Here is a 25,796-nt window from a genome sequence, read left to right as displayed (position 1 = left end):
ACGGGTTACAGTATTCTGAAAGGAAAACATTATGCAACTCTCAAGAGCCTTGGTGACATTACTATTGACAACATGGTGTCTGAAATATTGTGGTGCTTTTTAACAAAATATGTGAGAAGGCTGGTTGTTTCAAAACCAAAATCTAAATGATTAGTTGGCCATAACTTAGCCAGGCGATGATTTTTCACTGCACTGTCACACTTCGTAATCTGTGGAGAATACTGTAGTAATGATAGTGGGTGCAGTGATTTAGGGATGGGTTGCCAGGTTTGCTACAACTGCCAATGTCCTTAACAAATGTTAATACAAGCACAATACCTGTTATGGGTCATCCTTTAACAACTTTAGATCAAGTTAATTTCTATGTAATAAGGGTAGGCAATTTGGTAGTTTCTTTTGTCAGGTTAGGAATGTCAGTTCCTAGAGTACAAGTTATGCGAAACAAGCTTTAATATATTATACGTTGTAAAATGAAGAGTGTGAGCCTCAGGGTTCAATCTTTTGATAAATGCAAGCACACTTGTAACTGATGTGATTTGCACATAATTCCATGTTACAGTACATGCATGATCTCAAGTGAGTAATTAGCCCTCAGTGCTCAACCCTAGTAGGTTTGGGAGCACAGAATTCCAGAGGAGCTGACTCTTAGTTGAAAAAAGGCAGTGTGTATGAAAGGGGACTGTTTTAGATGTACAGTAGTATTCTCAGCACAAACTGTGGTGGGGTGCTATTAATGCAATTACAATCAATTAAACATATTCCTCTAAGTCTGGATAGATTCACTTTTTGGACCAGCTCCAAAATAATGTAAAAGAACAGAAAAGCTTGGCAATGGCACTATTGTACCCATAATGCTGCATCATTAAATCTTAATGTAAACTGTTATTCTGCTCAACTATATACTGTAAAGCTATAACAAACTTTTTTTTTTTTTTTAACTATACATTTTAAGTTTGCAGTCCACTACATACCTCTGTGATATGCAGAGGAAGAAAAAACTGTGATAGCCATTCATTGAAGAGGCTCCATCTTCTGATGTGACGAATAAATGAATCTTGAATCTATCTTCTGAGTATTCTTGTCATGTTTCAAATATCAAAATGTGATGGTTTTAAAAATGTGAAGGTTTGGGGAGGAAGAAAAAACTGTGATAGCCATTCATTGAAGAGGCTCCATCTTCTGATGTGACGAATAAATTAATCTTGAATCTATCTTCTGAGTATTCTTGTCATGTTTCAAATATCAAAATGTGATGGTTTTAAAAATGTGAAGGTTTGGGGAAAAAAGTATTGATGCACAAAATGTAGTCCTACATCTAAGATAAATGATACATCTATGATTATTCATCTTGAACCATCAGTCTTCCTGTCTACCTTAAAGCTTTGTTATTGACTGAGGGGCAGGTGACATTTTGAGTTGCCTTATAAAGTATATATATTTATACATTTAGCTGCAGCTCTGTACAGATCTGTAAAAACATGATGCCAATAAATCAGTGATGTATACCTTCTGCCATGGATGATGTTAGTGCATTTCTTCATTTGACCCTCATCTTGAATGAATGTCACATAAGGATGAATGTCGATTCAGCATCAGGGGCCTTTACATGTCCATGCCCTGAAGATATTAACAACGGGGAGATTGAATGAATTGTAAATGATACTATTATCCTGAGCAGTTAAAACGCAACTCATCAGTTGGCTGTGAATAGTACGTATTATACATACTACAGTAAACACATGAAACCAAAATGTACAGTTACAGTAGAAGAGCGTTCTACTTGGAACTCTTGAGGGGCAGTTGGTCAGACAAAGTTTAGATTAGATTAATCCGTGACTTAAATGCTTCTTGATATCCTCCATTAAACAAACATTTTAATCCAGGACTAGGCTTTATCTGTCTGGGGAAGAACTGTTCATAATAAGACAATCTAAACCCCTGAATTGTGCAAAATATGCATAATACTGGACTTATTTAGTGCTGATAAATGAACTCAAATTCTATGACGAAGGCAAAGACCATTTAAGAACAGCACCTGGCCAGGACCATTTGGAGGGCAAGCTAAAACTATAAACCACTAGAAAGGGTGCCCAGAGAGCACAGACCTCTGCCCATGAATGCATCTTGTTGGTGTAACCAAGTTGAAATGGTTAAACTCACTCCTCAGTATAAATATTGCCCACTCGCACCATTGAAGAGTACTGTAAGCTTGTCAGTGGCGTAACTGGTAGTGGTGTTTATGTATGAACTCAAATCAGAGGATCTGGGTATGTCAGTGTGGACAAGTTGCCGTATACAGGCGAGTGAAGCACTGACATGTGCAATCCCATGAATTGAATCCAAAATTGAATGGGTTCTAAGTTGACCCATGCTACACCCCTCCACCGAGTTTCGTGACAATCGGTTAGGCAGTTTTTGCATAATCCTGCTAAAAAAAACAACCAACCAACACACGCCACTTGCCAGTGTGTCGCTGAGGCAGAGGCAATAAAAATCTTATCTCTGACGCCAAGAGAGTTACTAAGCCTATATCTAGCTGAGTGTTTATGGCACTTCTTTTTTTACTTAGCAAGCATCCTGTTGAGTCATTCAGTCACTCTGGAGCCATCTCTCTTGGAGCTTGAAAGTGCTCTACACTGTGTATGTGTGGAGGAGGTTTGAGTGTTACAAATGTGATTTGACATGACAATTTGTACTTGGTATAATACATTTGAATTTAGGGCTACATTTATTGAAACTCACTAAGAATCAGTATCATACAGAAATAAGGTACAACACAGTACTTTCTTTTTAGTTTTATGAGACCTTGAGCTCAGAAACAGACCCCCTTATCCACAAAAAACTCCCCACAATGCATCTGCATAAAGACATTCTGTACATAAACAATGTTCAACTTAGGGCCTCTAGCTTAATGCTATAAGAAGCCATTTATCTAGTGTATTGCAAAATAGGGCACATATTGTTTACAACATGATTAGATAGACTAATGTTCCACAGGCTATAATATTTTTTTTTTTTAAATGTCTTGATTTTTAGTCATCCAAATAAAAGGGACGATAAAAGTCATGTCTTAATGTCAGTAATTTCCATCTGGAGATGCTGCAGATCATTATTAGGACCCATGACATATTTTGGGGTACTACAGATTGTTATAAATATTTCCCTGTCTGTGTGTATCAAGAAGAAATAAACAAGTGTACGCTGACCCATTTCGATAGTTTATGAGATAAAGCACTAAATGATGCAGTCCTGTGCGTGCAACATTATAGAATGTCCTTATAGAAATATATGCTATAAACGGAACAAACTGACATGAAGAACAGAGACTGCAACTAGGGACGACAACTCTGTACTAACCTACATACCTTATCTCTATCTGTCAATTCCAGACCATTGCACCCAATGCGATGTTACCAGTGACTGTGTGATGTGTAACAGGGCTCTGTCCAAACACTTTAAAGTGACGTCCTTTCCTTATCACCTCCTCTTCATGACCACCTATATGTAAAGGAGTTATTTTGCAGTGTTTTTTTTCTGACCAGTACCCACAATGGAGATGGAAGCTACAATGAGCAATTCAGACATGACATTTGAGAAAGCCTCATAGGTGGTGGATGGCTGAGGGACCTCAGAGGCACAGGTCCCCCTCTCCCGGGGAGGAGAAGCACTCGTCCACACTCTGCTCTGATACCTCCTCCAGGGTCGATGGACTCCATGTGGGGCTCTGGTCCTTGTCTATCAGCACTGGGAACACAAACAATAAAAACAACATTACAGTCACAAAACTGAAACACAGTCAAACACAGGGGCGGGGTGGCCATTGGGAGCACTGGGACCTTTCCCGGTGGACTGGCGTGCTAACTGGCCTGGCCTGCAGGCCCCCGAAAAATACAAATTATCTGTCAGCACCCCCCCCCCCAACCCCGCCTGTCAATCAATTTAAAAATGTTAGCGTGTTAATCACAATAATAGGCTGTGATTAATCACAAGTTTAAAATACTAAACTTGGGGGGGATGTGTGAAATACATGACAAATTAGTAGCCTGATATTCAGATTCAGGGGCTGGAGCCATATACAGTATATATATATATATATTTATATATATATATATATATATATATATAGAGAGAGAGAGATTGGTAATGTATGTATGCATGCATATTATATCTCTCATTCTTTTCTTTAAGCCTCCTGTTAATGGAGTTCACACTGCTTAATCTATTCCTTGTGGAATACTCCCATTACTTTGATTAAGCACAGAGTGTTGTACAAGTGTGTGCAGCACAGTTAGCTATTGTATTGTTTCTGTGAGTGAATATTAAACATTTATTTACAATTGATGATGTTGTCCAGGTTCATGGCTAAATTAATGGGAGAGTTGTGAGTAAATTTCTGCAGTGTTGCATGGGAGTGGTACGTTTCTTGCATGCACAAGAAGATTTCTTCTAGAGTGTGCTACAGTATATGCAGCAAAAATGCTGAATCACCCTTAAAATAATTTGTTAACTGGTGAACTTGATTCGATTATACTGTACCAAAGTACTGCTATAATAGAGCAATCTCGTTGAGAGCGTTTGTCTTAAAGGGGTAGGCACACCACACATCTACAGTGTCTATAGGAAGTCTACGCCCCCTTTCAAAATATTCACCTTTGTGATAGGCACTGTATGCAACCCAATGGGTGTTCTGTGATATTGCACTGATTTAAACCACATTAGAGGAAAAAAGTTCTCCCTCCTTGATAAACATGTCACTAAACAAGCTGCTGGAAATGTAGCCTATACAGTAAAATGTTTACTGATGGTTGATGAAAAATGAATCCTAATGTATCTACATTTTTACAAAAAAAGGGGAAGAACTTTTGAAGTTCAGTTAACCCTTTGAATACGACCACGTCACCGCCAAAATTTGGGGGGGGGGGGGGATTCCTACATTCCAACACTTCCTGAAAGCTAAGAAACTGCGCTTTCTAGTAATATAGGGAAAATCCAATTAATATTCGGAATGTTGGTACTGTACTTAAAGCGTTAAAAGGGTTAAATATAGTGCTTTTGTGGTGCCAGAACTTTACATTTACTTTAAAAAAGAGAGAAATTAATTTTAAGATGGTAAGATTGTTCTGTTTTGTTTCATGCTTACCAGCTCTAACTCCCTCGTAGAAGTCTTGGCCCCTCTGCAAAAGAACAAAGAAAAAATCCATGATACGCAACCCTGCTTAAAAGGGGCATTCCTACATTTTGAACATTAGAAAAACAATGCAGGTGTTTCTGACAATGTTCCAGGCAATTTGCATTGGCTCTGATTAGCATTGGCTGCCTTGCTAATTGGAAGAACTTCAAACAACATTCAAATTGTTTGCTACACTAACAACATGACTTTGGTGGTCTATTCTGTAGCACTGTAGACTTACAGCAGCCTCTAAACACTGCCCTCAACTAGAAACTGAAGACATGCATCCCGATTTGTCCGTTAAGAAAAATAATTAAGAGTTAAAGAGTTTGAGAGTAAAAAAAAAGAAGAAAGAAGCTGCATAGCAGAACCAATCCAACATCTTTAGGGTGCTACTTCCTAATGAAGCTGTGACATGCAGAACCTGTGTACTTGTAAACATAGTCCTTCTAGAAACACAAGCATTATGCATCATAGCGTCACTGAAGAAAATTCCTAAAAGGTTAGTTGATGTTTGTCACGCTTGCGGCAAACCACATTCATCTGTTAAAAACAGACATCATATTTTATTAGGACAGGATTCGTACGTTCATCTTGTTTGTCAGATAATACGATTGGGAATTCTGCAATAAACACCGTCAGTGCGTTTACATGACCATGAGAAACCCGATTTTTGGGAATTGTCGGGTTTATGCCAATAATACAATTATTCCGTACACATGTGTATTAGTAATACGATACTCAGTAGATGCGTTTACATGATTCTTTGCATTAATCGGTGTATGCTCCACAGACAAGACATGCTTATGCTTCTGTGTCAGTATCAACATGTTTTCCTGTAAAGGTCCAAGCCTACTGTAGCTAGTCTACATAAAATGTTTCATTCATTCATTCAACACAAGCCTCTGCCGGGCTATAGTAACAACGCGCTAGCTCGGTAACGTTAGCTAGCCAGGTAGGGCTGCTCAATTATGGCAAAAATCATAATCACGTTTATTTTGATTGATATTGAGATCACGATTATTTAACACGATTATTCATTGAAATTTTCTTTTAATCAAAAGTTTTAACATTTTCTTAACAAATTTTCTTAACAAATCAAATGATTGACTTTGATAACAATTAATTTATTAAATGTTGAGTGTGGCTTTTCTTTTTAACAATGTTCTTTGGATTATATACATTTCTCCCATGGGAGATAAATAGTGAACCTTGACCTTGATAAATAAATTAATAAAAGTGCCAAAACTGATAAAGAAGCTTCAAAGCACCGCCACCACCACAGAAGAAGACTACCTCGGAAAAATAATTTCACTAGGACAGAACGCGTCTAAATAAGTTATTTAATGGTAGCGCCGAGGCTTCAAAACCCAGCATTTGTTAAAATAGACCCTTTTGCTTAGGTAAGTGACGTTTCATGTTTATCTGACACTTGTAAATATGAGCGCCTCTCCTAAATAGGCCGACACCGATTTATTTTGACGGCAAAGTGAATGGAGCGGGAAAGGACTGTTGTCTGGCATGAGCGAGCGTAATGCAACAAGGGGACTGAGAAGGGCTACTTTGAGGGGCAGCTACGACTGCGTAGCAAATTTTACACACCGTGTCAACTTGGTCCAAATCTGTCTCCGCGAACCCATAGTGTTTCCACACCACTGACGTTGTTTTAGCTCTCTTGTAGTGTTTGTTTTGGGGCTTTGGGGGGTGGGGGAGGGGTCAAGCACAGTATAGCTCTGCAGTGTAGGGTGCGCTTGATTTGTGCAAAATCGTTTTATGGTGATTATTTAGTTTTAATGATCGTTGACAGCCCGAATCTTAATCTAGATTAAAATCCGATTAATCGAGCAGCCCTACACCTTACCCTACCCATCTCCCATAATGAGGTCCTAGGCATTTTTAAGGCAGTTTGGAACACATAACTGGAATGCATGTAAACGTAAGTCAGTGATCAAATGCATATAATCTCATTTTCTAGATCTACAAAAAAATAAAATCAAAAGTCAAAATGTGAGGGGTTTTCTTAGATCGGCACACAAACAGTAAAAGTTTAGAATTGTGTTTAAAGGACTTTACTTTTTGTTTCCCTTTCTGATGTGACCTTGGGATTTTTTGTAGTTTGGTGATGGTATTGGTTTTCTGGTTCGTGGTACAGTAGTAGTAAAGGGAAACTTTGTAAATTGTTATTTTTTTCAAAATCCTGTGATAACGTGCAAAATTAAACCTTGATCGTCCAACCATTCCTATAAAGCAATTACACAAGTGAAGGGTATCTGTTGAAGGACGATCAAATCCCACAGCCCACTTGAGTTGAAAATAGCATTATCGTAACACTATACTCCATGGTGTGATGTCATACCTAGGACATTCACTCACCAGAGATTTAAGAATGTGAAATAGCCCCCTTTTCAGGGCCTGTAGACATACAGTATCGATATGTACATGTGCAGCTGTAGCATTTTGTCTGCAGGTACTGACAGAACAGCTTGTTATTTGATTATCTCTGGGGAGCTTCGCCCCACGTATTTTGGGAGTGACGTCACATCATATAGTCTAACATTATACTGTGGACATTTACCATGCAGGCCTGACTGAGTCTATACTCCATCACCAACACTTCCTGCAGGCTCATGGCGGCTCCCTGCTGCAGCTGTCTGAAGGTGATCTTCATTGATGTCGGAGACATCTTGGATAGGGTCTATAAAGTAAACAGACAAAAACAAAATTGTTAGCTTTATGTTTCAACACAAACATGGAAAAGATCCAAATGAACTAAATGAAATCAGCAAATAAGAGCGTCTTGCCATACAGATTGATGTTAAACCGATAGCATGGAATGATCTCTACTCTTCTTGGCCTCAGACTATAATTCAGGGGGGAAAAAGATTTTACCACTGCAAGTTTAGAATTAGACTGGGGCTATGGTATTCTCTAAAATACTGACATAATACTTGCATGTAATGTCTGTCACAGAACTGTGGGATTTGGGATATACATGGACAACCATTAGGTGGGCACTATTACTGTCTGGAGATGCTTCACGTGGGGTATGGGATTTCAAGAAAATACAAAAGGTGAACAGAGCAGTCAGTCGCAAGAATATATCTTTCTGTATATACATATCTTACAAGCCTTGTTCCAAACAACCTCTGCTACACACCGCTCATATTTACAGTCAATCATAATACTCTACACTTGTACTAGTGGTGCACCGATTGAAAAATTCTGGTCCGATGGTGATGTTTAAAATAGCAATCCAGTCGATGGCCGATTCGATTTGCCATTTTTTTGGCTTCAGGGCACTGTCGGTGGGGAATTTTTTCCCTTTCGCAAATGCTGTGGTTAAAGTTGATTGCTTGCTGGTGGTGGCTTGTGCTTTCTTGGCATTCAGTTCATCTCTCCGCTTTTTATCCTCAGGTAATCGCTGTACACATCTATGTGTCTGCTTTTCAAATGGCCAGTGAGATTTGATGTGTTAAAGGACAGGTTGGGAGATGGAGGTGAGGCTGTTGACTGTGATACATTGCTTGAATTAGTATGTATTTGTGAACAAGACCAATCGTTGTTCAGAACCCACCTCGGCCTGTTTCTGAGAGAATGGCGAGCCATCTGTCCTCAGGTTCTGAAGAATCCCTTCCACACTGTTGGCGTTGAAGAGCCTACGGGCAGCAGCAGAATAGTATTGGATAGTATTAGTAATGTCGGAAAAGTATTAAGTAGCATTGGTAATGTCAGAGGAGTATTAGGTAGTATTGGTAATGTCAGAAGAGTATTAGGTAGTATTGGTAATGTCAGAAGAGTATTAGATAGCATTGGTAATGTCAGAGGATTATTAGGTAGAATTGGTAATATCAGAAGAGTATTAGGTAGTATTGGTAATGTCAGAAGAGTATTAGATAGTATTGGTAATGTCAGAAGAGTAGTAGGTAGTATTGGTAATGTCAGAAGAGTATTAGGGAGTACGGTAGAACTTCAGAGATCCCATTGGGAATGAGGGTGGTTCGGCTCTACCAAATGTTCAAAACTCTGAAAGTGATTTCAAAATACACCAAATTTACAAAATTTAATATTTCTTTTACACTCAGACTAAATCATTAAATACCTTCAAAATCAATCGGAATGGCATTGAAATTGCAGTGTGATGACACCGAAACAGACTTACAAGGCTACGCTATACTGCTGGGGTACTCAAATACAAATCCCAAATGTCCACAATTCCCCCCCCCCAATAATCCAAAGGTCTATTTATTAAGAAAACTATTATAATACAAATCACCATTTCCCCATCATCCCCACCCAACCGCTTCACACACCCACCACCCAAGGTAGCTCTCATGGTCAGAAAACCAATCTGGCAACGCCAATCCCTCAAAGCACAGACATTAGAAGTGCTGCTTGCAGCGGAGAATTCTGACTTGTTGCATTTCTATGAAAAGTAGTTTCATAGAAGTCTGGAGACAGTTGTGGTTTGAGTCCGGACTTTGAGGATGGATGCTACACTGCAAAGCAAGATGTTTCACTTTTTTTAAATTACGATTTCCAGCTTTTTCTGAACGTATCAAAAGAACATCACCAAAGTTTGACTATATATATATACATACACACACCTGTATATATGCATATGTATATGTATATATATTCCATCTAAAACTCCAGCTCAGTCTTGCTGTATAATTCAGTCAGCGGTCTGAAAAAGAGAGGCATATGTGATGAAACTATACCTCTTCTTTTTTTTTTTAAGCCAATGAAATCATGTCTGTAACTGAATTTCCCTCCCAGTTAAGGGAGACAGCAGGCTATCCTGAGCTACATGTAGCACTAGAATGTTTGGAGACAGCAGCACATTTTCTCAACAAATCTTTTAAATGAAAGAGGGAGCTGCAGCAAACAAATGCCTTCTATGGTGAGTAGAATGATTGTATGTTGTGATGTCTCTTATAATAGAAGACAACTTTCTAAGACCTTTTAACAGTTTGACTGAGCCTACTTATATCCTATCCAGACTGATTAGTCCACACTGTTTAATCCAAGATGCTGAGCGTCTTTAGCACTTTGAAGCGTTTTACTCAGCTCTTTTTTCCATTGGTGAGGAAGCTTTTTGTTTAAATTAGTGAAACAAAGTTTTGCACTCTGTCTGTAGAAGAGCAATAACATGCTCATCATTGTGAAAACATTTCACACTTTTTTTCAAATGAGAACAGACCACACACAACACTGCTTCATAACAAACAGAGACATGGGCAATGATTCAAATTGAAAACGAAGCAGTTCAACCGATGCAGTGACATGTGCTAGATGTTCACTAATCTATGTATTTATCTAATGAGTTTACAGTAGTACATGTCAATCAATCAAAATTAAAATCATTACATTAGTGAACTTCAATATAGGAGACAGAACTAATTGCTCTCTGTAGTCCCTGGACGATAATCAATAAACCATATAAATGCCTTTCTAGCTTAACAGACGATCATGCAAGACCTGTTTACAGCTATGGGCTTTTAAAGGAGTAGTAAAGGGAAAGTGCATGTTTAGCCCTGTTTTAAGGTTACTTATGATCATATACAATGTGAGGTGAGCTTCTTGTCTTTGAAATCGAGAGTTTAACATGTTTTTGAAAGATTTTTCAAGGTGCCCACCCACACCCATTGTATGACCTAAACGGTGGTAGAGCAATTATCAGACTTTCTCAAAAGTGCTAGTTTTGTCAACTTTTTGATCTGAACCATTGTATATAAACATAAGTAACCTTAAAACAGGGCTAAACAAGCATTTTCCCTTTACTACTCCTTTAAGGGTGCCGGTAATAGGTCACTATGTAATTCTATGTACTGTAAGATGGCATACCCCCTGAGAAGTATGATCATGCTTCAAGCATTTTCAGTAACAAGAGTCTTATTGGTGTTGCATTGAGACGGCTATTTGCTAGTTATGCAGCACTAAGGCAAATCAGTTCCTTCATGATACTGGTTTACAGATATTAGATTAAACTTATGCTCCTAACAGCGCCATAAACTCAAGAGTTATGGTGAACCTTAAGGAGGCCAGCAGAGAGCAGACTATTCCGAAGACTTACCTATCAATCGCATCTCTGTGCTGTTGAAGGACAAATGGCTTTTCTGCATCCAGACTGCTCTGGGGATGGTGAAAATAAAACAAGACGCAAGAATGTTAAACTAGCACATAAAAAAGATATTTTGCGAGTATCAAAAGTCGATGACTGAGAAAGAAAACTGAATGAGAATAATAAAATGCAACACGTACCTGTTCCTGGTATGAATCTAGTACTCTGGAAACCTCTGCATTGGAGGGAGATCTCAATTCCACTAGCTCCTTCTCAAGAGCTGTGATCTGAGAAGACAGAGAGAGGACTGTGTATCAGGATACTGCTTGATACTAAGAGACGGTGGATTACTGAGGGGAAGTCATGATGATCATGGTAAGACGGGTATGTAATGGCTTCTCTTGGCTAACAGGCTACTTGAAATTGAAATGGAAATGTGTAATTTCACCATAGCCAAAAGGTAGACCTGAGTTTGTTCTCCGGTCTTCCATCTGTCTTTGTTCAAGGTTGTGGTACTGCGTGAAATCGGACCCCTACTGATATTTAGCTCACACAAAGTGTAATGACCACTATAAAAAGCTACATCGCCATTTTGTGCCAACAAGAGTGTACTGCCAGCCCACATACTGTATGCTGGATATAAACTGGTGTCTCAGCAGCATCCAACTCCCTGCTGGAACCCTAACCTCCCTCGCTTCATTTCCTGTCCTTCGGTAGCTTTCTTTCTATATTTAATTTCACATGTTTGCAAAACAAACACAAGAAAGCAGTTTACATTTCAAGATGGGGAAAGGCAATTGTTAAATGAAGTTGGGACCTGCACATGGTTTGGAGTTCAGGACTACGGACAGGACTAATTGTGTCTAAGAACTAGTATTAAAATCCACCTGAATTATTTCAGTTACCAGATCAAAGAAATGGCAACTCTTCATTGTTGAGGCTTTTCATGAGAGCACATGAAAAGAAGTGCATGAGAATATCAAATCAAATTTTATTTGTATAGCACATTTCATACAGAGGCAACACAATGCGCTTTACAGAGAGCAATGGGAGGGTGGGCAAAGGTCCAACCCCTAAGCCCACCCTCCCATTGCTAATTCCCAGTCCCAATATCAACTTTGCATAGGATCTGACATGCTATGCTTTGAGTTTACCTTCTGAGACTCCACAAAGTGAGTGGCCACCCCTGCTCTATGCACGTCACGTCCTTTGAGACGGAAGCCTGTAAGGGCCAGGAAAAGACCCAGCTTGCCTTGTAACCTGGGCAGGAAGTAACCGCCTCCGACGTCAGGAAACAGCCCTGACAAATCAAGACAGATCAAGGCAATGTTCAGTAAACAACAGAAATGTTCATCTTAAAGTACTGTAGATGTCTTGTGTTTATACAGTATCAGTCATGTATAGGATATATAATTGTTTTCAGGCAAATAAATACGAGGAAAAAAAGCACAAGTAAGAGGTTATGATTTAAAGATGCCAATTTTAACTGGCAGTGGCAACAATCTGGGTTTCTGAATAATATGGACCACATTGGATGACAAGGGACACTGCAGGTGGCCTGCACAAAAATGTGCTCCAACAGAGACAACATATCCCCTAAAGAATTAAGAAGATCCTTAAGGAGGGCGAAACTTCTCAATAAGAATGTTACCATCATTCAATGTTTAAACTGTAGAGGTTTTCAGCAGGAAATAACGTGGCGTGATGGTAGAGCGGATGTTGAATAGTCTGGTGGTAGATCAGGGATTAGATTGTCTGACCTGATTCCAGGATGAAAATGTAATATCATAAATGCAGATTATAGGCGGAGAGAGGTAGGGTGGGGTTAAGGATAAAATCTTTTAATCTCACAGTCTAGGGGGTGAAGGGGGGCAATAAGGGGGGGAGGGGCATCCTTGCATCAGCCCAGATGGCCGGCACAGACAGCTTCATTCTGCACTGTGATCACAAGGCTTGTCTACAACATTTGTTACTATTTTCTCCATTATGTTGAGGTCTGTTGCAGTGCATTTGATTGTCAAAGTCAATATTTTTTATTCATCAAATACGCAGAGTGACAGTGTCATCTGGTCAATGAAATGCTTTAGACGAGGTTCCGGTCAATAGCATAGCAGCAATTTATGTAATAGAAGAAGAAAAAGTTTTGTCACACAGAACTTGACTCCCAAACACGCATGCTGGAAATGACACACACACACACACACACACACACACACACACACACACACACACACACACACACACACACACACACACACACACACACACACACACACACACACACACACACACACACACATAAACACAAACATACACACACACTCACATGCACACACACACACATTAGGGTCGCCTGGTGAAATGATTTCTTGACCTCTGACCCATCCTGTGCTGTCCTTCCTCCAAGGGCCACCAGGAGCAGCGGGCGTCTGCAGGGACCGCGCCCAGGGACCAATCCCAGCCCTCTGTCCAATCCTGGTCAAGGACGGACAGGAGAGCGATCTGTTCTTCTGCATGTTTTTCATATTGGGGTTCTATTGGAGGGAACCTGAGTGGGCGCAGGGTTAACCTGCAAACTCCACACATTAGGGCCCGGGAGATAACCCGCAAGGGAATCGAAACGAGTAGAGGATTTGTTTGCCAAGTTATCTGGAGGAGCAACATTCTCTAAACTCGACATGAGCCATGCTTATCTACAAGTGGTGTTGGATGAGGCCTCCAAGCCATGTTACTACAAACACACAGTTAGGCGGGAGGCGGAGCATCTGAAAACCCTGGAGGAGGTCTTGCAACGGATGGAGGACCATGGCCTGGGACCCAAGCAATCAAAGTGCACTTTTCTGGAGGAGGAAGTCGTGTACCTGGGGCACATGATTGACAGTACTGGGTTACGGCCCATTTCGGAGAAGGTGGCTGCCATTAGAGATGCACCTACACGGAATGTGCCTGAGCTCAAGGCCTATCTTGGTTTACTAAACTATTATCGTGATTTCCTGTCTAACCTGTCTTCTCTTCTGGCTCCTTCTCCAGATGTCAAGATGTCAAGTGGAAATGGGCGGCGGCCCAGCAAGCAACTTTTGATAGTTCTCAAACTCTTCACAGGCTCTGGTCCACTGTGATATGAAGAAAGAGGTCATCGTGGCCTGTGATGCATCCATCTACGGGGTGGGAGTGTTGTCGTCGCAGCGGATACCTGATGGATCGGAGAAACCTATTGGATTTGTATCCAGTACTTTGGCCCCGCCGAGCGGAACTATTCCCAGCTGGATAAGGAGGGTCTCACAGTGATGTTTGAAGCGAAGAAGTTTCACAATTATGTGTATGGCCATAGATTCACCATTGTTACGGACCATAAACCTCTTATCAGTTTATTCAACAAAGCTAAAGTGGTTCCTCAAATGGTGTCACTCAGAGTGCAGGGAGTGCAGAAGTGTGCTTGACATTAAGTGCATATGACTATGTGATGGTTTACAAAACAGGAAAATAATATGGGAGTGCTGCTGTTCTCAGCCGCCTGCCAGTCCAAGGAAAGGAGAAGGTGATGCCCAGCTGATGAAGTCCGAGTGATGATGCTAGATCACCTGGATACTCCTCTCGTTACAGCATATCAAGTTCAGAAGTGGACCAGCCGAGACCCTTCACACTCCCAAAACCTCACAATACTCCTCCCAAGTCTGAGTCTGACTGTCGAAAGGGTCAATAGTCCCTACCGTGCCTATGCATGCTATGAAGAAATATCAGTAGGAACCAGTTCATTCTCATCAACAATTGTGGTTCTGGAAGGATTCGCAGAGTCCAGGATTACAGTTCAACCATTTAATATTTAGACCACAGCAAACACGTGTGATGCTGTCATGGCTGTGCAGGGGTGAAAGGTTACCATCACTGGACGGCCCTATGTAATCTAGAATGCCACTTCAGTGTCTCAGGTACCTATATTACGCAGGACACTTCAATATCCATCTGTACATGTCCCCCTATGCGATGTCAGGAGAAGGAACAACATTAGCTACCATAGCTACTGTATGCTGATGACTTCTGTGACACCTCTCGACTACAGCTCAGTTGACCATTTGATGGAATGTATAGCTGACATAAATGTGTGGATGTCACTGAAGTTACTCCAGTTAAACCAGGACAGAACTCAAGTATTGGATCATTGGTGAAAAAGGTGAAAGAGAAAGACTATTTAAAACAAACTTAAAAACATTGACACTGAATACCAAATGCCAGGCCAGAAATGAAGTTGTCGTGCTGGACTCTGATCTTAGCTTTGAGGCCCATGTAAAGAATATGAAAAGGACCTAATTTTACTATCTAAGAAACATTGCCAAGGTGAAACCTTTCCTCTCCCAGACTGATCCTGAAAGACTAATACATGCTTTTATTACTAGCAGGTTGGATTATTGTAATGGTCTCCTGTCTGGCCTACCAAAAAAAGTGATTAATCAACTCCAACTGATCCAAAATGCTGGGGCATGTGTTCTTACAAAGACCAGAAGGAGGGATAACATCACACTCGTTTTAAAATCACTACACAGGTTGCCTGTCAGTTTTAGAATAGATTTTAAATTGATTTTATTAGTCTATAAATCCATAATTATGCACAACATGTCAGACATGCTTTTAAAATATACACCTAGTAGATCCCTCAGGTCCTCTGGCACTGAGCTTTTAATGGTTCCTAGAGCCAGGACTAAGAGGCATGGGGAGACTGCCTTCAGTTCTTTTATGCCCCCAGCCTTTGGAACACCCTGCCAGAGGACCTGAGAATGTCTAATGTCTAAGACCCTGAGAATGTCTAAGACCTTTTTGACAACCTGGACCTTATTTACGACATATCATATTACAGAGGCATGTGAAAAACAACACAACAGGCCTATGCTCTATGTAAGCACAACTAGCGATTCATCAAGACAGATTGATGAAAATAACCGTTTCGCGGCAGAAAATAGATTTTTAGAAACTGCATTCTAAGTGCCCCGACCACCGCCATTACATGGATATACTGGCTCGCGCTGGATTTTAAATTTCTTCTACATGCCTCCGAACTACACCAAAGTGATCTCGGTGAGTCAAACGTCTTATAATATGTCGTAAATAAGGTCCAGGTTGTCAAAAACGAGCATTGTCCTTTAAAACACGGGTCTCAAACTCAAAAGACTGCTGAGACGTTAGCCCTCTCAGCTGTGTGGCTCGTTTTTCCCTTGTCTCCCTATTACTCAAACTGTTCTCCATGTTTAGTAGTGAATCACACTTGACATTGTATTCCTTTAGAACGGCGACTTTTTTATGCATATCAGGCAGGTAGCATTTCCATTGAACTCCACAAAAAACACTACAATGTCCATCTTTCTTGAAATTGTCTGTGTTCCTAACGTTAACCATGAAAGCAGCCTCACGATGGCTAGCTGCATTCTGTTCATATTTCATAGTCGCGTGCGGATTGATTGCACCTGTGACTGAATACAGCATTCACCTTGCGCGCTGTGCACAACAGCATTTCGCTCCACGTTTGAGCGACTTGAATTTTGCATTGTAGGCTTTCCTGCCGGCGCCGTGTACAAGAAATTATTTTGCAGGCCGGATTACATTATAATTCTGACATGTCCCAGGCCAGATGGAGGGGTGGGGCGGGCCGGAAATGGCCCGCGGGACGCAAGTTTGAGAGGTAATGAGGTTTGAGAGGTAATGTTTTCGGTAGAGTGTGTTTATTGGGGGCTGCGAAGGCCACCATAGAGATTGTACCTTTTCTTATTATTCTTTCTTTATCGTCCTCTGCCATTGGAGTATATGGCAGCCCATAGAACTGTATGGTCACAAGTTGTGAATTTTGGCTCATTTGGGACAGTTCCATGACCCTTGTCACCAAGCCTCACGTCGACACCTCGAACACTAGTGTCACCAATGTGTCAAAGTTTGAGGTGCATGCACATCATTTTTGACCCGTATGCCAGATTCTCAAAAACGAGGTACAGTTGGATTACTTGGCTCAAGCAGAGTTCAACACAACACAACTATGACATTATTACCATATTGATTGTCTGCCATATTGGATTTTATGATGTCTAAAAAATTTTCACAGGCCACAATCTTTCTCCAATCTTCACCAAATTGTTACAGATGATCTTCAGACTAAGCCTCACAAAAGATATCAGAGGGATTTTTGATTTTTGAAAGCATTCAATCGTTACAGCCAATCAAAATCAATGGCAAAGCCACAAAATAGGAAATTAGGTCATATCTCAGCAAAGGTTTGATGTATCAAAACCAGATTTGGCACACTGCTCGGGGACAGTCTAATGACTCCTGTCACCAAGTCTCATGTCAACACCTTGAACACTTTAGCACCACTAAGAGTGTCAAAGTTGGAGCTGTGTTTAAATGCTGAGCTTTATGCCCGATTTTGAAAAGTGAGGTAGCACTGGATTCCTTGGATCAACCACCAAGTTCACCGCACCCTATGACATCATTTCCACCATATTGGATTGTCCACCATATTGGATTTAATGAAAAAGTCTAAAAAACATTCACAGGCAACAATTTTTCTCTTATCTTCACCAGAATTGGCTGGTGATGACATTCAGCCATTCTATCGGGTCATTACTAAAACTTTATTTTAGAAGCTCTATGATTTGTGAGCACAATCTACAAACCACCAACATTTTACTTGCAGACTCATATTGCATCTACTGGCGCCACATGATCAGAATGGCGATGCCAGGCTAGAAAAATAATAGTGAATAATCTGTGTGTGCTGGTCGGTTGCACTCAACTGTACCATGTGCCTGTATACCATGCCCTCTCATGTAATTGCTTCAAACTGCATACATTTTATGGATGTTATTAAGTCAGTTGAAACACATACACAACCACATTTTCCCAAAGCACGTCAACAGTTCCTGTGGGCCACCATAGGGGATCACAGTTACACCAAGTTTTTTTTAAACCTTTTCACTTTGGGGAGAAGTAGGGGAGCGTAGTGTTGCTCAACGACGCAGGTTAAAAACCTTGACGAGCGCAGCTTTTCAGCAGAATATATCATTTTCAACTTGATACCAACAGAGATTCCCTCGTCTCCACTTTCCTGAATCTATTTGGTGTGGTCTCTGACTTACAGGGGTAAAGGAAGACTCATCGACCTTGACGTTTGAGAATCTTTACGGGCCCAAAGGGTAGAATCTACAGAGAGTCTGTGCCAATTATCACTTGGTCGATCCATCTCCTAACTCACTGTAAACCACAGGGATAACCACAAGTCAGTCCAAATGGCTGCTGGGGTCCATCTTTGGGCATTACAGTAGAAATGAGCTCCTACCACAGCATCCAGGATGACGTAATCATTGTAATCATGACAGTGAAAGCAATTAGCCTACATGTCAGTCATCTGGGCCACAATACAACAATACAGGATTGAGTTTCAGAAAGCTTCCTCTGTTCGTTGAAATTGGGAGACTTGGACAAAGTGTCCCATTTGGCCCAAATTATTGATTTATAGAGGGGTTCTCCATGGCCTCTGACACGTTATGGGGCTTCTATTCATATGGTTTCGGCACATATTTGATTTGCTGTGGAATGCATGGTGAGCATTCCTTCCTTGCAAGTAGTGCCAACCAAGTGAGACTCTACATACCTTCTGCTCGGGGAAATTTTGTGGCAGCTCTACCTGCCCACCCAGGAAGTTAATTCTACTTTTCTGTGTAGCAGATGTGAACTGGTATGGAGTAGCCACCGGTTCATCATTCTCTGAGTGACAACCAACTTCTAAGTCTACTCAGCCCTAGATCATTGGACGCCCCTCAGGTTGTCCAATGATCATAGGGTCGGTGGTTCGAATCCCGACTCCTCCTGTACCATTTATAATGGCTTGGATGCACAGATGCATAGTTACATGTACTTCCAAATCTGACTCAACCATGGATAAATGATCCTTTCAGAACTATGAACAAACACGACACAATAAGGGACTCAATTCCCTTGGAGCAGCAAGCACCAAACTCAACCAACTGAGCCACAGAGCAGTGCATCACTCTAAAGCCAGTTTCAGATTTATAAAACAGAGAAGACCAGATGCTGTAGTTCTGAAACATCCGTTTCGGTGTAAGGTTTGACAGCCTGAATTTGGAAAATTCCAGTTTTATAAGTTTAGCCATACAATTAAATTAAAACAGTTTAAAACTCTTGGGAATTGTACAGGTATCTGAACCCGGCTTTAGGTTCTGTGACTGGCCTTTGGGTTAAATGGCAAGCTATGAACTATGCAATTAAGTACAGGTGTTGGATATGAATGACAATTGCTATTAGTATGTTGCATATACAACTAAATGGATGGACCATTTCACTGTGAATGAACACACTGTGTGTGTATGTGTGTGTGTGTGTGTGTGTGTGTGTGTGTGTGTGTGTGTGTGTGTGTGTGTGTGTGTGTGTGGGTGCGTGTGTGCATGTTTTAGGATGAACTTCGGGGAGGATGCTCTTACAACAGCCCTGTCTGCCATGTCTATACATAATTAATGTATGGGAGCTCCCACACCAGGCAAAGCTACAAGACACACTTACAATAACATGAGCAGACCAGAGACCACAGGTAAACCACAAGGAGGACAGTGCTGCTGATGCAGTCTCAGGGCCTTACCGATCGCCGTCTCTGGCATGGCAAACAGCGTCTTCTCGGTCGCCACCCTGAACCGCCCATGAACGGAAAGGCCGACACCCTGATGGAGGGGAGGGGGGGGGACACATTGGAAGAGATGGGGAGGAAGAGTTAGAGGTGTGAGGGCTCAGGGACAGAGGCTGGAAAGAGCAAAGGAGAAAGGGATGAAAAATGGAAAGTGCACAGAAGAGAGAAAGCGAGACAAGCCCAAAGGAGAGAGAGGAGCCAAAGAAAGAGAGAACGTACAATCCACCGATATACAGGTATACCCTCTTGGCATGGACTCAAAGGTAGCTGGAACTACTAGATAGACAATTCTGACTGATGACTGAGACAAGAGTTCAGTAGTACACCCTTGGACCTTCTCCTTCTCGTGCGCGTGTGGAGATGATTAACGAGCCACACAAGGCATTCGAGAGAGAGGGAGAAGGTTAATGAGGAGGAATGGCTGAATTTCACCGGGCAGCACTGCAGTGCCTGCATGTGTGTGTCACAAGGCAAGGACAGCAGCATTGCTATGGTTACAAAGCCCCTCTGTCACACACACACACTCTGATACAGCACACACACACACGCACACGCACACGCATACACACGCACACACACGCACACACACGCACACACACAGATAAGACTAAGGTGAACAAACTCTGTCAGGTGAACATGTGGTTTATGGGTTATGATAAGGAGAAACTGAAATGTGCTTCCAACATATCCTGATCTGAAGCACAAACCAGTATTGAAATGATTGCTCATGACAGACAAAAATAGCCCTGTATACAGATATCCTATCCATGGTCACACAACCTATGGCGCCTAAACTTACTGGCACTCTCCAACATTTGACACTTTAGGCAAAAAGGTCACATCTCAGCAGTTTGGTATTTGGCTCTTACAAAGCGTTTGGAAGTCAATAGAGGTGTGTCTCTGTCATGTGGGTGGAATGAAGGAATGATCTGGTGAAGGTGTGTCATTCCCCAGGCCATTCAAGATTGATAGAATTCACCTTTTCACTCAACGTTCTTCTGTACTGGTGGTGCCTAGAATGGACAGCGGGGTTAAATAAAGTGTGTATTTCCTTAATCATCTTTATCAATTTTAATATCTTTTGTTCAATTATTCAACATTAAAATACATTTCAGATCAGCAGAGCACCTGCTCTAAGCTGCTGTCTTTCAAAGAGCAGGTAGCATTGAGAGAGTGCCCCAGGGAAAAGAACTAGCCTAATGGCTCATAACCATTTGAATGCGATAAGATAAACATATAGGCTACGTTCCAAATCTCATACTTCCATACTATATAGTATGCCAAAAACGGATGTAGTATGTCCCACACGCAGAACAGCAAAAATACCAGGATGTCCTACTACATCCGGTTGTATTTTGCAGTATTCAAGCCAGCAGGCATTTCTGGCTATTCTGACCCGCAATCCATTGCACAGTGAAAATTCCGTCACATGTGCGAGTCGCGACAGCTGTGGACCAACGTCACTTTATGGACTGCGATGCGATGGGGGCAAATTTCAAGGTGCAATGTTATGACAAAGTGATACGTCCCAACTGTATGCATACTGCGTGCAAAGTACGTTCTTTCTAGGGGCAGCTGTAGTATGTACTGGTAGTAAAAAGTAGAAGTACGCGATTCGGAACGCAGCCATAGAGCGCGCTGCCGGTCCAGGTTCACCGTGGGGTCGCATCCCACGAGACGTCTCACCAGAGACTGAGCAGAGCGCTCGGGGTGTGCTGAGAGTGCTTCTCTCTGACACACAAGGCCTGCTGCAGACAATAACCGAGGGGCCGGCAAAAGGCCAAGCTCACAGCTGACCACATTGATCCTGAAGTCTTGAGAGACTCATTACTTAGAAGAGAAGGGCATTCTAGACAGGTTATGCTCAACTAAAAGGCATAGAGAGGATAGGTTATTTTGAGGAGTTAACAACAGCCTACAGAAGTGTCATGGAATTTTAGAGACAACTGGCCTCAAAACATTTCAGATCTCAGCCTTTGTTCTTAAAACCTATTGATCCAGTCCGCTGCCCTTTGCCATTCCAAACACCTCTGTCTTCCCTTTCTTTGTAATGACAAACACCCCTGCCGTGGTGTTCTCACCATGACAGGAAGGCCTCACACCTCAGACTTCCCGTTTGGCCTAGGCCATTGTTCTATTGTCTCCACCTGAAATATATTCAAAGTGTACCGCGCTGAAGTCCGTCACTCTATTATGACGTGTACAGATGGGTTAGCCAACCAAATCTCTGATAGCGTCACATCCATGTATTGCTCACATATAAGGCTGCGCAAGACGAGCCTACTTCGCTTCTGTTCGGATGAACCACTCTGTGATTTATCCTGAAGTCCTTGCGCTCGTATGTTTTCTCAATAAACCAGACTAAACGTCTTTGAGCGAACCTTGGCAAATCTTTTTACGTTCGATCAGATTTAATTCCACTACAGAAGGAAAACAAGGAGCTATAATTGGTAGACAACCCTGCCCTGTCAGTGTGCGTGACATCACAGATGGGTCATTGGCGACACGCCTGCTGTGCCAACCATGTGGTACACAAGTGGTTTCCCTCCTCCTCCTCCTACCCTCACTCTCTCCACTTACCCTCCCTCCTCCTCCTCCTCCTCCTACCCTCACTCTCTCCACGTACCCTCCTCCTCCTCCCCTCAACCTCTCACTGACACTCCTCCTCCTCCTCCCCTCACTCTCTCACTGACCCTCCTCCTCCTACCCTCACTCTCTCACTGACCCTCCTCCTCCTCCTATCCTCACTCTCTCACTGACCCTCCTCCTCCTCCTATCCTCACTCTCTCACTGACCCTCCTCCTCCTCCCCTCACTCTCTCCACGTACCCTTCTTCTGCTCGCTCGTCCTCCTCCTCCCCTCACTCTCTCCACGTACCCTTCCTCTGCTCGCTCCTCCTCCTCCCCTCACTCTCTCCACGTACCCTTCCTCTGCTCGCTCCTCTCCTTCCTTCCTTCCTTCCTTCCTTCCTTCCTTCCTTCCACCTCCATCTATGTGTCTACATGCTGCCTTTCATGTCTCCGGAATACTGGAAATGCCTTTGCATAATTTCCTCAGTTGTTATGCAATTTCGAAATTGGAATTGTTTTTTAGCATAAACCCTGTAGGGATGTCAAATAAATACTCGAACTTTGGGAAAACATGCATAATCGATCTTCAAAATGTAGATTTGATTAATAGGCTACAGGAAAGCAGTGCCTCAGCCTCCCAAGTTCCACCCATCTTCTAATCTTGCTAAAACACATTACGTTAGTATTCAATCTTTTCAACATGACCAAAACCACAAAACCACTCTATCTACAATATCTATCTAGGTGGCGAGGAAATACTTTACTTTCTTAAAATCCGAGCGTGTCATGCAAAAGAACAGATGCTCTACAATCCGGTCCCTAACCAAGACCTGGACTGAGCACTTGGACTGGGTCCCCAGGCGCCGATGGCTGCCCACTGCTCCTGGAGGAAGGACAGCTGGGATGGGTAAATGCACCGGACAATTTCCACCGGCAACACGAAAATTGCATGTGTGTGTGTGTGTGTTGTGTGCCATGTCCCCCTCTCACTTGTGTGTAATGTGTCACTGAGTGGCAAAATAAAGACCCCCCCTCTCGGGTTCTGTAATAGGCTCTGCCCAGCGACCACCGGCGGAGGGTATATTTTTGGTTGTGTGTGTCATTCCGTTCGTTTGTTCGGTCACATAGCAGGATTATACAAAAACTACCAGAGCGATTTTCATGAAACTCGGTGGAGGGGTGTAGCATGGGCCAAGTTAGAATACATTACATTTTGGGGTGGATCAGAATCACTGGGCGGATACACGAATTAAAAGAAAACATGTACTTGGACCGGTTTCCTTCCCTTTATATTTACTTCTCCTGCCAGAATTCCTCTACCGCTGGTGGCTGAGCGGTAATGTACCAGTTTAGCAATGTGTTGCCCGGGTTCAATTCCCGGGTTCGACGTTATATATAAATCACAAACTACCTGCACATCTGGGCTGAGGTTTTGCCCCTTGAGTGTCAGGTTTCACTAACTGTGTTCTTTTTCATTTGAGTGTTGAAGCAAAAGAAAAAAACAGTATTATCCGTCACATAGGATTATAGAAAAACTACCAGAGCGATTGGAACATCCCACAAACTATTTTCTACTACCCCTCCCAGAGGCATGGACACTGGGCTAGTGCCCCTCTACCCCTCCCAGAGGTATGGACACTGGGCTAGTGCCCCTCTACCCCTCCCAGAGGTATGGACACTGGGCTAGTGCCCCTCTACCCCTCCCAGAGGTATGGACACTGGGCTAGTGCCCCTCTACCCCTCCCAGAGGTATGGACACTGGGCTAGTGCCCCTCTACCCCTCCCAGAGGTATGGACACTGGGCTAGTGCCCGTCCTTTTTACCCCCCAGAGGAGGAACACTGGACTTAATTTCTGTATATAGTTTTGTTAGTTAGTTTTCTGTTATTGTCTAAAATGGCTGATTTAAAAAAGTACACATGTTCAGTTGTGTTCATACATGATAGGGGAGTGACGATACTAATCTCACGATACGATACACGATATTGGGTTGACAATAATACGATACGATACACTAAGGGCAGGTGTGAAGCGTTGCAGTAGTGCTGCTGTTCACACCAATAGTGCATTTCTCCACATTTCTACTCCAATACACTGTGAATTTAGAGCTTAATTGTTGTAATATCATGGATAGGCCTAGAGACAAAAGATGTGTTTGTTACCAGCGTTGTGTAGCCAGCGTTCACCGATATAAATAAACATATCACGATATTGTTTTCACCTTGACGAAACGTATTGTGACGTTTCTGTATCGCGATATATTGTGGCACGATATATTATCGTCATTTTGGCTCCTGAGCTCAAGTCCAAATGAATGGAGGTGAATGAGCGGCCATGTTCGGGCGGCTCTGTGACATCATTTGACACAGGAGATTTGAATGGCTTGCTGGGACTGACTTTTTTTCTAATGTTTTAGTATCAGGATCATAGTTAGGAACGCACAGAATTAACCCTATTCGATATGTCTGAATTATATATAAGATTAGAGATAATTATAGATAAGGATTTTGTCATTCACATCAACTCTGGACACACTGCTTCTCAAGAGTTGTTTTTGGAGCTTCTAAATATATCTCATACTGTAGATAAAATGAGCCATCTGTGAAGTAGAGGCTTAAAAGGCATACCAGCCATTTTCTCTGTTGGTGGAAAATACTACCTCTTGACATGGGCACTGCAGTCCTTGGAGATGAGAGAGGAAAAGCAGATCCCCGTTGATGGAGGATGCTGACCAGGTATGAGTCTGAGACCGTATCTCTCATCTTTTCAGAGTGAAGGAGCATAAAACGGAGCGTTCCATGTAACATTCCATGGGATGAAATCATAGCCATAAAAGCAGTGGATCAATATGATATACTGCTACCACTGAAGCACCACATACAGTATATATAGATATATGTCTTGAGTATCTGGGCTATAGGAATGTATACAAATGTACTGAACAGTATTCTCCACGTTCATGACTGCTACCCCTGTGTGTCTACCCCGTTTGGTTTGACCTAATAGACATGGATCCTTTAGTGAGCAAGGTAGTTTGGTATTTAGCTCATAAGCCCTGTTATAAGGTTATGATGATATACAACGATCCATTTAAAAATGTTGACAGACTGCATGGTGAACCTTCAAAAGTTTAAGAACGCTTGACAATCCAAATAGGCAATGAGCAAACAATGACATTACATTCTAAAACGGTCTTGGTTGTTGTATCTGAACACAACTTAAGGACTTAACAGTGAAGCACATGTTTTTGAGCCTGAGCGAGGAAGCCATGGACGCATTCCACAGTTCAGAACAGTGCAGTCCTCCATGCAATTAC

General features: G+C 42.0%; 1 protein-coding gene across 2 annotated transcripts in view; it reads right to left on the bottom strand.

The window, feature by feature from the left end:
- Positions 1–2,849: 2,849 nt before the first annotated feature.
- The window catches only part of hibch (3-hydroxyisobutyryl-CoA hydrolase), a 30,967-nt gene continuing 8,020 nt past the window's right edge, over positions 2,850–25,796 (bottom strand). For both annotated transcript variants that reach the window (XM_084457992.1, XM_084457993.1), the window contains exons 7-14: positions 19,867–19,945; positions 12,386–12,531; positions 11,432–11,518; positions 11,244–11,302; positions 8,745–8,826; positions 7,746–7,865; positions 5,141–5,174; positions 2,850–3,744 (exon numbers count right to left, since the gene is read on the bottom strand). In XM_084457992.1, the coding sequence (XP_084314118.1) occupies positions 3,629–3,744; positions 5,141–5,174; positions 7,746–7,865; positions 8,745–8,826; positions 11,244–11,302; positions 11,432–11,518; positions 12,386–12,531; positions 19,867–19,945 (723 nt within the window). In that variant the 3' untranslated portion in view covers positions 2,850–3,628. The remainder of the gene's footprint in view (positions 3,745–5,140; positions 5,175–7,745; positions 7,866–8,744; positions 8,827–11,243; positions 11,303–11,431; positions 11,519–12,385; positions 12,532–19,866; positions 19,946–25,796) is intronic.

Source organism: Borostomias antarcticus, assembly GCF_949987555.1.
Source record: "Borostomias antarcticus genome assembly, chromosome: 2".
NCBI lineage: Eukaryota > Metazoa > Chordata > Actinopteri > Stomiiformes > Stomiidae > Borostomias > Borostomias antarcticus.
Note: the sequence above shows the minus strand (reverse complement) of the source record. Positions and strands in the feature narration are given on the sequence as shown.